The sequence below is a fragment of the Penaeus chinensis genome, chromosome 39 (genome assembly GCF_019202785.1).
Source record: "Penaeus chinensis breed Huanghai No. 1 chromosome 39, ASM1920278v2, whole genome shotgun sequence".
NCBI classification, from domain to species: domain Eukaryota; kingdom Metazoa; phylum Arthropoda; class Malacostraca; order Decapoda; family Penaeidae; genus Penaeus; species Penaeus chinensis.
In genome coordinates, this window is record NC_061857.1 from 1,181,697 (window position 1) to 1,196,630 (window position 14,934).

The 14,934-nt window shown below is 36.9% G+C and overlaps 2 protein-coding genes across 2 annotated transcripts in view; both read left to right on the forward strand.

Annotated features, from left to right (window-relative positions):
- Positions 1 to 739: 739 nt before the first annotated feature.
- LOC125046857 lies at positions 740 to 5,643 on the forward strand. Its single transcript, XM_047644855.1, has 2 exons — positions 740 to 894; positions 3,092 to 5,643. Exons 1-2 carry the CDS (start codon positions 892 to 894, stop codon positions 5,504 to 5,506), a joined length of 2,418 nt encoding a protein of 805 aa, XP_047500811.1. The 5' UTR covers positions 740 to 891; the 3' UTR covers positions 5,507 to 5,643.
- A 6,960-nt stretch (positions 5,644 to 12,603) lies between these two features.
- The window catches only part of LOC125046839, a 5,833-nt gene continuing 3,502 nt past the window's right edge, over positions 12,604 to 14,934 (forward strand). Inside the window, exons 1-2 of the mRNA XM_047644827.1 lie at positions 12,604 to 14,522; positions 14,810 to 14,934. The exon at positions 14,810 to 14,934 is cut by the window's right edge and continues 48 nt beyond it. Of these exons, the coding sequence (XP_047500783.1) occupies positions 12,643 to 14,522; positions 14,810 to 14,934 (2,005 nt within the window). The 5' untranslated portion in view covers positions 12,604 to 12,642. The remainder of the gene's footprint in view (positions 14,523 to 14,809) is intronic.

The following is a 14,934-nucleotide window of genomic DNA, read 5'->3' on the forward strand; positions in this document are numbered from 1 at the left end:
CATACCGTATTCGTTCTTTGTGCAGGTGTGGTTGCAGCAGGAACCAGCACAAAGTCAGTCCGTAATAGTTTCCAATCGCGAAAATCTGCAGTGTTGCCTGGCAGATTCAGAAGAGGCACACGATTTACTAATACAAAAATAACTCGAAGAGAGAGAAGGTATGGACATTATTACGAGAAAAGTGGAGAAATAAAAGTATATTTAGATATCATGGATCTAGACTTAGATAAGATATTTTTCAATTGACAGTAATTTGGTTGCCAAATTCGTTGCCCCGACACCCTGGAGTGCCATGAGCAGTATCGAGGAATAATTACAATAAAGAAAGTAAAAAGCAATTGTGATAAAGATAATAATAATAATAATAGTAGTAGTAGTAGTAGTAGTAGTACTTTGAATAATGATAATAACAATAATTATCATTATTATTACCATCATTATTATGATAATAATTATAATAATATGGATAATATTACTCTCGTTAGTAACAATTACTTTTCTATCTATCTTGATATTTAGTTGTCTATCCGTGTATCTAATTGCCTGTTTATCTATTTATTTATTAATTCATCGTTTCTTTTCTTTCTTTATGCAGATACAAAATGTTTCCTTGTTTATAAACCTTACCTCTACACATTCCCCATGTTGACAATTTCTTTCCCTAATTGGGGCACATCCACCCCCCCCCCCCTCTTTCCACCCACCCCCACCCATTCGACCCGGATGTCATCACCCCCTCGCGATTCCTTGTCACGAGTGTCAATGTCAACAAGCATGACACCCTGACGCTTTCTCTGGTATTATAACCCGTGGGTCAGGGAGGTCCTCTTAGTGTGTGAGTTGGTCCACAAGGAGGTTGTGGCTGCCTTCCCTGCTCTGCGCGAACTCAGGATGGTGAGTTGCCCATGATGTTGTACTCTCTCTCTCTCTCTCTCTCTCTCTCTATATATATATATATATATATATATATATATATGTATATATATATGTGTGTGTGTGTGTATATATATATATATACACCATGGCTTCTATCAGTCGATGTTGACTTTGGCATTTCTGCCTCTGTCAATGCCTGGGCGAAAGAATGTGAGGAGCAAGCTGTTGCCCATCCAGCAGGCTCCCTTTCTCCACGCATTTGATGGATCTTAAGGAACGGCAAAGACCGATACAGTTTGGCAGCGTCGCAGGATAGATATATATATATATATATATATATATATATATATATATATATATATATATATATGTATATATATGTATCATATATCTGTGTGTATATATGCATATATATATATACACATATATGATACATATATATACATATACATATACGTATATTTATACACATATATATAACATATATATTTTTTCCAACAGCCATTTATTCCAATGCAGGAAATCGGCCTCTCTCAATTCATTATTTGAGAGGTTATTTTCCAGTCTTACTCTGATTGGATGCTCCTCCTATCAACCGCGGTTCGGCGCGCTAACACTTGTGCCACGGCGGCGACTTCCCCTACGACACCTGCGTCTGACTTCTCAAGGCGATATGTCGTTTTCTGGCCGAGAGATCGGGCTCGAACCAGCAGTCGGAGCACAGGCATTTTTAAGACTGCCAGGAAATGAATTCGGGAGCATGAGGGTCGGACTCCAGTGCTCTAACCACTGAACAATCGCAGCATATATATATATATATATATATATGCATATACATACATACAGAAAGTATGTATATGTGTATGTATGTGTATATATATATATATATATGCGTGTGTGTGTGTGTGTGTGCGTGTATGCATATTTATATATGTGTATGTATTTATGCATATATATGTGTACGTATATATATGTGTGTTTGTGTGTGTGTATGTAATGTTTTTTTTTTTTCTTCTTCTTTTTTTCCTTAAACGGAATTGCGATTATCAGCCGCGGCATCCCAGACTTTCCTATCAAGCAAGCAAAGTAAAAGCGGCCACGTTTTTCCTTTGCTCGCAGTTCCATCTAAGTAGGAGTGCTATCTCTGCCGTTTGTTCAGGAGGACTAAACTTGTGCCAGACATATTCACATACAAATATACATGAATATATATATATATATATATATATGTATATATATATTTATATATTCCTCTCTCTCTCTCTATCTATCTATCTATCTATCTGTCTCTCTCTCTATATATATATATTTTATATTCTTCTGTGTGTGTGTGTGTGTGTGTATATGTATATATATATATATATATATATATATATATACATATATATATACATATATATAATACATACATACATATACGTGTGTGTATATATATGTATATAGGAACATATATATATTTATATATAATACATATATATACACATATGTGTATATTTATATATATATACATATATATGTATATACATATATATGTGTGTATATATATAACTGTGTATATATCTATCCTTCTGTATAGGTGGATAGGCAGATAAATAAATGTATATTTGTACACATATATATACATATACATATATGTGTGAATATATATATACATAAGTGTATATATCTGTATTTCTATATAGGTGGATAGGCAGATAGATAAATACATGTATATATGTATATGTATATAAATATATATAGACACATATAGTGTGTGTGTTTATGTATAGACATACATACATACATATATACATATATATAGATATATATGTATGTATATACATAGATGTGTGTGTGTGTGTGTGTGTGTGAGGGAACACACACACTTATATGTCTATATACATACGTGTGTGTATATATAGATATATATCAATCTATCTAATGTTCTGAGTATTTTCTTTTATGTACATAAAAGCGCGCACACACAAACACATACACACACACGTGTGTGTCTGTGTGTGTGTATGTATATATATATATATATATATATATATATATATATATATATATATATATATATGTACATACATATATACATATATATATCATATATATATATATACATGTATATGTGTATGTATGTATATGTAAGTGTATTTGTATTTGTATGTGTATGTATATGTATGTGTGTATGATAGACGCACCTAATGCCTCAAATGCTCTGATCTCTGCGCAGGCTGTTGCGGCGCCACTGTGCTTGGCGGCGGTCCTCCTGGCCCTGTCTCAGGAAGCCCTGACGCGCGGCATCCCCGAGGAGGAGCTTCCGGGCACCGCCCTGGCTTCCGATGACTCTCCCGCTGAGCCGCGCGCCCCAAAGGAATTCTTCGATCCCAGCGCACAAGAAACGGACCTAATCGAAGATGCTTTTATGTCTGAGGCAAAGAGAGCGGATCCTAAGGAGATTGAAGAAGACCAAGACTATGCATTAAAAGGGCCTGGCAGGCTGGATCCTGAGCAGGAGTCGAAAGAAAGTCGCAATCTTGCCCCGACAAACGATTTATCAGAGTCAGAGAAATCTGCCCTGAATGACGAGACGGAAAAGAAAGTTAATGGTGAGCTGAAGAAAGCTCGAGCTCTGATGAAATTGGATCAGAACCTGGGAGAGCCTCTGAATGCAGAAGAATCGCTAATTGATCTGACTGAAAGCGGCAAGGAACCATTACATGTCATTCGCAAGCGTGAGGCAGAGGAGAGTATGTCAGACGTAGACGACTCAGTAAATGATATCATAGATAGTTTAACTTCGTCAGCACTTGAAGATAAACCTGCAAACAGTGAAGTTCATGAATTTCTAGAGGAGCTGCTTGCAAAAGATAAGCTCAACAAAATATATGAGTTTAAAGAAGTTTTAGATTTACTCCCCAAAAAAACAACCGCCCAAAGAAATATAGACAAAGTTTTAGACGGTGAACTCGCCAAAATCAGTGAGGTGGATGAAGCTTTAGAAGAACTGTTCCCAAAAGGCAAGATCAAGAAAAGAAGTGATGTAGAAGAAGTTTTAGAGAAACTTCTTGCAAAAGATGATATAGTAAAGATAAAAAAGGCAGATGAAACAGAGGGAGTTTTAGAATTACTCCCTAAACAAATCAGCAAAAGAAGTGAAGTAAAGGAAGTCCTTGAGGAACTGCTCCCAGGAGGTAAGCTCACCAAAGTAGGTGAGACAGACGAGCTTTTAGAAGAACTGATTTCAGAAGGTAAGCTTATCAAAGACTCTCTTAAGCTGCCAAAAAGCATGGATTTATTACCTGACGAAGATAAGGCAGTGAAAGAACTAACAGAAATTTTGCATTCAGCGCCATCAAAAAAAGGGCGGCTGTACATGATAAAAAGAAGTTTAATGAATTATGAAAATCAAGAGAATTCAGCGGAAAACGAGTTGGCAGAAATTCTTGAGTTATCTTCAAAGGACATACATAAGAAGGAGATCCTGCCAGACCCAGAGTTGCCGGAATTGAAGAGGTTGAGAAGAAACGACAAAGCTTTGTCTGAGGAATCGATATTGAAGGATTTGATAGATGGTATTCAACTGCAAACAAAGAAAGCGCGAAAACTTTCAGGTAATAAGAAACTTTCAGATCCTGAACTATTCACAATGAAGGATTTATTAAAGACTGAGTTGGAGCTCTTTGGTCTGATAAAACCGGAAGAAGCTCGGCAAGATGGAGGCCCTGAAACACCTCCAAGAATCAGAGCAAGAGCGATTAGTCCTTTGCAATCAAGAGACCTTCTCGCGCTTGAAGAAAGTGCGTCGGAACCAAAAGGGCCTGATGACCACCGCCAGACCAGATCACGCGCAGGAGAGCATGACCCCCGAGAGCTGAGTCCCGGCGCCCTCGATGACGATTCTTCTCTCCTCGAGCCTTTGCTACAGGGCAGTGGAGAGGGAACTCGCCGGAGAAGGGGTGTGTCTGAGACTAATAATTTTGAATTGGGAAATTCTGCCGATCGAGTTTCCAGATATGAGAGAGAAGCTGCAAATGAACAGACTGGCGAAGGTCTGAAAAACTTACCAGCAGAAACTTATGACCCATACCCTTTGGACGAGAGCCTAGATTTGAAGCAAAGTCGTAATATGGAGGTTGTGGACAGGGAGCAGTTATCAGACGTGGATCTCCAAGAGCAATCAAAAACTATCAATACCGAGTTGTTGAAATCGCCGAAAATGTTGGACGATGTTAATCTCCAAGAAGGCAGTCTCCCGACCATCGAGTCCATGGCGCCACAATATGTTCAGGACTACAAGAAGGCACCCGAGCTCCAGCCAGGCCCTGAATCCCGCCAGGCAGCGGACTCGTTCTGGTACAGAGTCTCTCCGGACGACGACCTCACAGAGGAAGGAGCTAACGCGGGGGACAAGAACACCACACAAGGAGAAGGCAAAGAACACGAGAGGAAGGGGAAGACAGATTCGCAGAAAGAGGCCGGGACCGTCGCGCAGGAAGGCGACAAGAGAACGGATGACAGCAGCGCCGCAAAAGACCAGAAAAAGGCGGCAGCCAGCGACACGAATCGAAATTACAAGTCTGTCGAAAAGGAAAATTATTTTGATAATGATGATAATACTGACCTTACTCCAGAGGCTCAGAAGTGAGCACGTGAAGCGAACGTACCATTAGGAACAGACGAAAAGATCATATAGGTAGTGATTATAGACATTATACTCTCGCCTTCTGCCACATGCAATATAAAAGCTGCGATTAGATGATATCAATAAAGTTTGGAAAGTAATATTAAAATTATAAACATTTATCACTGATATTGTAAATCGTTTGAAACCAATAAAGAAGATTTCAATAACAGCTTGAAACCAAAGGAAAACTACAAAGTAAATAAACAAAAAGGGGGATGGCTCTAACAAACAATACGATATACAGAAAGAGAGAGAGGGAGGGAAATAAAGAAAAAGAGAGAGGGAGGGAAAGAAAGAGAAAGAGAGAAAGGGAGGGAAAGGAAGAGAAAGAGAGAGGGAGAGAAAGAGAGAGAGGGAGGGAAAGAAAGAGAAAGAGAGAGAGGGAGGGGAAAAGAGAAAGAGAGAGAGGGAGGGAAAGAAAGAGAAAGAGAGAGAGGGAGGGAAAGAAAGAGAAAGAGAGAGAGGGAGGGAAAAAAGAGAAAGAGAGATAGAGGGAGGGAAAGAAAGAGAAAAAGAAAGAGGGGGGAGAGGGAGGGAATGAAAGAGAAAGAGAGAAAGTGATGGAAAGAAAGAGAAAGAGAGAGAGGGGGGGGAGGAAGAAAGAGAGGAAGGGAGAGAGAAAGAGAAAGATAGTGAAGAGAGAGAGAAAGGGGAGAGGGAAGAAGAGAAAGATGCAGACAAACAGAGAGAACATACAAATATAGAGGCAGATAAGCAGACGACGACAGGCATGTAAGACATGCAAAGACGGAGAAAGTAAAAGACAAGCCTCAAAGAGAAAAGGAGAGGAAAAGAAAGACAAAGAAAAGAAAAGGGAAACACTGACAGAACAGAACAGACAACATGATGGAATACGGATAGATATGTAGATAGATAATTATATAAATAGATATTCCTCCTTCCAGACAAAAAAAGAGAGAGAAAAAACATTCGTGAAAGAACAGTCTTCTTTTTGCAATAACTATAAATACATCTTTCCTAATACTTTCCTTTCCTCCAATGAATATCAACAAATAAATACAAAATAAATGATAAAAAAAGAAAACCAAAGAAAGAAGGCCAAACATAAATCTAAATGTTATATTTAAGGTGAATAACACGGTCGTGAAAAGTGCGTTTTTTTCGATTTTCATGGCTATTCCTTAGTAATGGTAAAACCATCTACACTTTTATTACCATGGTAGAAAAAAAACACAGTCCACAAAAGAGATTGATTTGTTTCTGCAGAATGGGATATTCTACTATAGTTATTCTTATTATTACCATCCTTATTATTACCATTACTATTATCATCATTGTTGTTAACGATGAAAATGGCAGTAGTAATAAGAAGAAGAATGATAATCATTATAATAAAGATAATTATGTTATCATAAGTATAATTATGATGTTAATAGTGATGAGGCTAATAATAATAATAATAATAATTATGATAATAATGATGATCACAATAATAATGATAATAATGACAATAATAACAATAACAATAATGATAAAGGAAGAATAATAAGAATTCAATAATGACATTAATTATAATACGTTTCATTATAATGTTCATAATAATAATCATGATAATGATGATAATACAAAATAAAGTAATGATAATAATAATTATAATAATACTAATAATAACAATAAAAGTAATAATAATAATGACAATAATTATACTAATGATGGTAATAATAATAACAACAATAGTGATAATAATAAAAAAAGTAAAATAATGGTAGTTATGATATTGAAATCAATTATAATATGTTTGATTATAATGTTGATGATGATAATAATGATAATGAAAATGAAAATGATAATAAAAGCAATATTATTGATGATAATAAGGATAATAACAATATAAAGATAATGATAATAAAAATTATAGTAATAACAAAGATTAATATTAATATTAATATTAATATTAATATTAATCATGATAGGAACAATAAAAGTCATAACAATAATAATCATAATAAAGTAATAATGATAATTCTAATAATAATAATAATAACAAAAATAAAGTATAAGGATAATGATAATAATAATGACAGTAATGATAAAAATTTAAATAGTAATAATAATTATCATAATGATCATTATAAGAATTATAATAATAATGATGATAGTAACAGTTATGACAATAATGATAATGATACAACTTAGAATGATAATAATGATAATCATAATGATAATAATAATGAGAAAAAGAAGAATAGTGGTGATAATATTAATGATATTGATAATGATAACAAAAATGCTATTATTGTTAGTATTATTATTACTATTGTTATTGCTATTATTATGCTCATAATAAAAATGATAATAACTATAATAATGATAATAATGAGAATGTCAATGGTAATAAGGATAATGCTCACAGCAACAGCACCAACAAAACAACAATAATAATGATGATAATAATAATAGTAATGCTAATAATAATAATAATAATAATAACTACTATGCACACGCATGGCTATGCACACACACACACATATACATATAGTTCATATTTTCATGAAAGGAAACTTAGATGTTCATAGACTGTCGGGTATATCAGGTAAGAAAGTGTGGCAAATACGTAGATTTTGACGTTGTGACTTTGTGCGTGTGTGCGTGTGTGTGTGTGTGTGTGTGTGTGTGTGTGTGTGTGTGTGTGTGTGTGTGTGTGTGTGCATATATATAAATAAATATATATATATATATATATATATATATATATATAAATATATATACATATATATGTATATGTGTGTACGTATGTATACATATATATATGTATGTATGTATGTATGTATGAATGTATTCGTTATTCTATTTGCAACTTACACACACACACACACACACACACACACATATATATATATATTTTTTTATTTTTTATTTTTTCGTTCCTGCTATCAATCTCGTTCCCCCCCCCCCCCCCCCCCCATAGTTTCTTTTTTAGCCATAACTAACAAAAAAATCCTTCTCAATTGATATTTTAGTAGTTATTAATCTCGTGTGACACGTAGTGTTGCATTAAGTATGCGTTGTGGGAACTGTATGTGTGTATGCATATATATGTATGTATGTATATATATGTATATACATATACATATACATACATACATACATACATACATACATACACATATATATACACATATATACATACATGCTTCTATGTACATACATAAGTGTACACATATATGTATACACACACAAAGACACACACACACACACACACACACACGCACACACACACACACACACATATATATATACATATATATACATACATACATACATATATATACACATATATACATACATGCTTCTATGTACATACATATGTGTGTACACATATATGTATACACACACAAAGACACACACACACATACACACACACACACACACGCACACACACACACACACACATATATATACATATATACATAAATATGTGTGTACATATATATGTATACACACACAAAGACACACACACACATACACACACACACACACACATGCACACACACACACATATGTATACATATATATACATATATGTGTGTGTGTTTGTTTGTTTGTGTGTGTGTGCGTGTGTGTGCGTGCGTGTGTGTGTGTGTGTGTGTGTATGTGTGTGTGTGTGGGTGTGGGTGTGTGTGCGCGCGTGTGTGTGTGTGTGTGTGTGTGTGTGTGTATGTGTGTGTGTGTGTGTGTGTGTGTGTGTGTGTGAGTGTGTGCGTGTGTATGAGTATGTTCGCGTGTGTGTGTGTGTGTGTGTGTGTGTGTGTGTGTGTAAGTGTGTGTGTGTGTGTGTGTGTGTGTGAGTGTGTGTGTGTGGGTGTGTGTGTGTGTGTGTGTGTGTATGTGTGTGTGTGTGTGTGAGTGTGTGTGTGTGTGTGTGTGTGTGTGTGTGTGTGTGTGTGTGTGTGTGTAGACTATATATGTATAGACATGTACCCCTAGAAACTAGAGCCGTTAGTGATGGCACAAAATCCCAGAGCGAGTCAACGTCTAATCCTCGGGGAGCAAGATAAGTCGAGATAAAGGGCCGTATCAGCCTTCCCATTACATTTGAACCACAGTACATATTCACACCTTAGTTGACTGTGTAAAGAAACGTGATGTTTAGAAAGGTTACAGATTTCCGGATGTCCGCTTTCGACTGAGCACAAAGGTAAGGAATGTTATTTTTTTATTTCATTTATTCTTTATGAGCTGTCACGGTAATAATAGTACACCTCTTTTGGTGGGAACAGAGCCTTTAGACAAGAGTCTGCCAGATTTAGATTAACATTGATTTTTCTGCTATATCTACCTGTCTATCTATATCTGTTTCTCAATTTATTTGTCTATTTGTTTATCTATCTATCTATCTGTCTATCTATCTAGCTATCTCTGGCTCTCGCATTTTAATTACTTGTTTATCTATCTATCTATCTCTTTTTGTCTGTTTCTCTTTATCTACCTATATATCCAAATATCTATCTACATTTTTTCTACCTCCCTATTCCCCTAAATATACCTCAAATATCCTAAAATCAGCTATTTGTTAAAGCAGAAGCCCAGAACGCAAGCCAGAGACTGACCGCTAAGAGCAGTGCAGTCAGTGGCTGAGTGGCAAAGCGTCGGGAAGACCGTGTAAATTAATTCAGCACCATTCCGTATGTGTTATATGGGAGATTAATGTCATGCTTTGTTGCTTCCAACGTGTGTATGAGCGAAGCCATTCAAGTGACCCATCATATACTTATTTTTCATCGAGTCAAGAGGGTTAAGGTGTATCTAGAACAACACATCCTTACGGGTTAACTAGTTAAAATGATGCATTCAAAATCACAATTAGCGAGCTGAGAGATAACCCTTCCCCCGCATCTCTTCTGTGTACAAATAAAAGGCCTTAATTTGAACACTAGACTTTATTTAATGTTTGAAATTTCATACAGTTAAATTACTGTATAACATTTTCAGCAAAATATTTGAAACCGAGTGACAGTGTTCATACCGTCCAAAATACTATCCCCAAAATAGGCAATAGTGGTAATTTTGGTAGTAATAGTAGCAGTAGTAAAAATATTAGTAGTAGGAGTAATAGTAAGCAGTAATGTCAAGGGTAGCAATAACAGTAGCAGTAACAGTGGTTGTAGTAGTAATATAAGTATTAGTATCAGTAATAGTAGCATTAGCAGTAGTTGTATTAATAGTGATAGTAGTAATAGTAGTAGTAGCAGTAGAAGTAGTAATAGTTGTAGTAGTAGTAGTTGAAACACCGGCAGTAGAGGTAGTAATAACAGCAACAGCCACCTCAGTAAAGGTGATAGAAGTAGCAGTGATAGTTTTTGTAGCAACAATTGTAGCAGCAGTTATCGTCTTTTCTCTTCAATTTCTTTTGATTTGAACTGCGAGCCCCCCGTTCAGCTGATTTCAAATTCGACGCTGCACTTCATGGGTCCTGAGCAGCGTCCCTGCCAGTTTATATCTAAACTGCCAGATTATATCGAGACCCGCGCGTAACGCGGTAGACAACTTCCCTCAATCAACTACTAAGATCTGTTATTCAGGGGCGGATTATCTGTCTGGAATGTGCTGGTGTGATGCTCATTTATGGAGAGTAGCATTTCATCTTCGTTAATAGAGATGCAATGGCGATGATTAATATATATATATATATATATATATATACATATATATATATATATCGATGAGACACAGAAAATTAAAAGAAAAGTGCTCGTAAATGTTTTAGCGAACGGGAGTCTTTTCCTTTGTAATAACCGAGCTTTGAAAGCCTTCAAGGTTATCGAGACATTTTAGCAAGTGTGTGTGAATGAATGCATGTATATATATCTAGATAGATAGATAGATAGATAGATAGTGTGTGTGTGTGTGTGTTTGTGTGTGTGTGTGTGCATATCTATGTATGTGTATATATGTTTATATAAATACATATATATAATTATGTTTATATATATACACATATATGCATATATATACATATATATATTTATTTGTTTATATTTATCCATATATATATGTATGTATATATATATACATATGCGTGTATGTGTGTATGTATATATGTGTGTGTGTGTGTGTGTGTGTGTGTGTGTGTGTGTGTGTGTGTGTTTATACATATATATAAATATATACACATTCACAAACACACATTTCTCTATATATACATATATATACATATATATATACACATATATATATTTGTGCATATATACATACATATATATATTTATAATACGTGTGTATGTATGTATGTATGTATATATATACATATACTTTTGCATATATATAATATCTATCTATCTATCTATATATATATATAGAAATATTACCATTTGGTATACGCGTGCATATATTAATACGCAAATTACTGCCGAAGAAAGTAATTCAGCTAACGTCCTTCCCGTTACAGAACCGCTTCCTTGTAGACAGGCTGGACCTCCATTACGATAATGGCGTCCAAAAGCAACGCGAAACGGCATTTGTTTTACCACCTGTATGAAATATCCAAGAACAATAGCAAACAAGTGCTGCAGCAGGTGCTAGAGTGGGGAACCCCCGGCTGGACGCCCAGAATATCTTTTCTGGAGTACCTGATCGTGGTGAGGGGAGTTTCTATGGTGCAGATACGCAAAGGGTTTAATCAGAGCCAGCGGAAAAAGCTGCAGAAAATTTCAATCCCGAACGACTTCGATATATCATTGCTGTGTCAGTGCATAAAGTACGGGTGCGGTGGCCTCGCCCCGCCCGGAGATAGCAGGTGGGTGGATTCGGCAGACACCCTCGAACGCTACATTACTTCCATCAAGACCTTTCGGAATGACATCCTCCACGAGGAGTTCATCGTCAATGAGCATATCTTTAATCTCAAAACAGAGCAGCTGAGAACTTTATTGAATAACACTCTCAAGGAAGCGGCAGTGGTATATAACATAGATGAGATCCACACCACAAACATTCTGCAGAAGCTAAACACAGATATAAACAAAATCAGAGATGAGCCTATTGCTGGATTTTGTAGAAGCAGTTTGGACTTTGATAGGCTGCGCCTGATTGTCAATACTGATGGCAAACTAGAATTGAAAAGAAAATACAGAAACATGTCTAGTATTAAGCCATTGTCAAATTTACATGATAAACTCCTGCAGGTAAGAGTGCGAGTAGACAAAGTCTTCACCCAGATGCAAATCAAACAGGAAAACTCTCGTTTTCATGAAAGACAGAAGGAATTCGTGACTTTTGAACACTTGCTAGAGTTGGTGGAGGAAAAAGAAAATCAGCATCACAAAAACAGCTCTGCTCTGCTAATCGAGGGTCCTGCAGGCGTTGGCAAAACAACGCTCATCAGAAAGATGATAAGCGACTGGGCGTCGGGTGTCAGTACTATGAAAAATCTCCAAGACTATGACTTTGTCATCGTGGCTGAAGGCAGAGCAAGAGAAATAGACTCCCTCGCCAAGCTCGTAGAGTCTCTTCTGTCGACAAGTCGGAAAATCCAGAATGAACACCTGATGACATGCATCCGAGATAATAAACTTCTATTCATCTTTGATGGCCTTGATGAGCTCAACCCGTCATCAGAAGAAGTGCTCAGAGATATGTTAAAGTTGGGTGAAACCGACGATATCATTGTTTTGTGCACAACACGCTCGAACAAAGTACCTGATTTCAAGAGATATGTTCCTGACTGTTTTAATATAGCACATGTGAAGATCATAGGAATAGCAGAACGCAACCGTAAAGAATTTGTGACAAAATACTGTCGGGCCTTACAGACCGGATCTGAAATGAAAGACATTTCAGGTCTTCTTCAGTACCTACAAAGAAAAGACCGTCACATGCAGAGGCACTGGAAGCTGGCCTTCAACTTAGTCCTTGTGTCAGTATTGTGGTTATTCAATCCCGATGCCGTAAACAAACTGACCACAACGACAGAGCTTTACACGGCAACCCACGAACTGTGCTATAACAAGCTAAAACAGAGAATACTCGATAGCGAGACATCTAATAATTTAGATTCCAATACGATTCAGAAAAGACTGGCAATTTTTCTGAAGAGACTCCAAAAGGAGGCACTGATCAGTCACTTCTTGGATGAGATTGTTTTGCCTGATGCGTCATTCATACGACTCCAGGACACCTGTCAATCCTTGGGTTTGCCTCACCTCGAGGTTCTCAGCTCCTTCCTGAACCAGATCAACTTCTGGACAGATACAGCCAAGAAGAAATACATCTTCCCTCATAAAGGTCTTCAAGACTTCTTCGGCGCACTGCATATCAAGGAAACTCTACTGGCTAGTGAACGGGATCTGGACATTCAGCGAGTATTATCTGGCCTACAGACTCTTCTTGAAGACATTGAAGTTCCGCACCGCATCAGTGAGCTCATTTTAGCAAAAAACACTGAACTACTGGAAGCGACAAACGAAGATATATCAGGGACGTCACGTTCTATTATAAGTGTTCTAGAAGAAACAGCTAAAGAAGTTACAAAGTATAGTGGAAATAAAAAACAAGCAGTGACGGTAAATATAGCTAAATGTCAGAACATCATCATACACCTTACTGGACTTCTTAGCACAAAGGGCAAAACACTAAAGAAGACTAGATGTGTTGAATTGGTGGATTTATTAAAGGCAACAGGCATAAGGGAGAGATTTCACTGGCTTGACCACCTACCGGACATAAAGTGCGACGCAGAAATCAGCAGACTCATAGCAAAAGAAATGAGCCTCACAGGCTGGATAGAAATAACTGAGAGCTGTACACATGCTTATTCCATCGTTTTGGACCATGCTCAGCCATCAGCTGTGGTCCTTGATATTGAAGGGGAAACCGAAGGAATCCGCTGTCTGGAGGACCTTTTGTTGCAAATGGAAAATAAGGCCTGGGATGTTTACTTGATTCTGAAAAACAGCTTTCGGGATCCCAGAGAATGTGACAGTACCTTTGACAAAAGTCTTCAGCGTTTTATTCAAAGGTAAAGCTCCTTATTTTCTATTTAGTTGTCATATTTACTAGACTATAACTTTGAGTATTTAGAAAATTGTTTGTTAAATGTAAAGCCTTCATCACTACTTTGCACAGTACTGATACAGGTGTATTGCCCTTCTTCGTATTTATACAAATATGTGTGTGTGTGTGTGTGTGTGTGTGTGTGTGTGTGTGTGTCTGTGTGTGTGTGTGTGTGTGTGTGTGTGTGTGTGTGTGTGTGTTAACAGTTCCCAACACGCAGTATTCACCAGCTAGCCGCTTTCGTCCGCACAGATCGTGCGCCCGCGTCAGGTGGTTCCGCGGGCACCTGAGTGGCACGTCGGCGGCCGCGCTGTCGCCCTGCGTGGAGAGGCTGGATCTGATCGTGCGAGACAGCGACCACTACGGCGCGCTGTTGC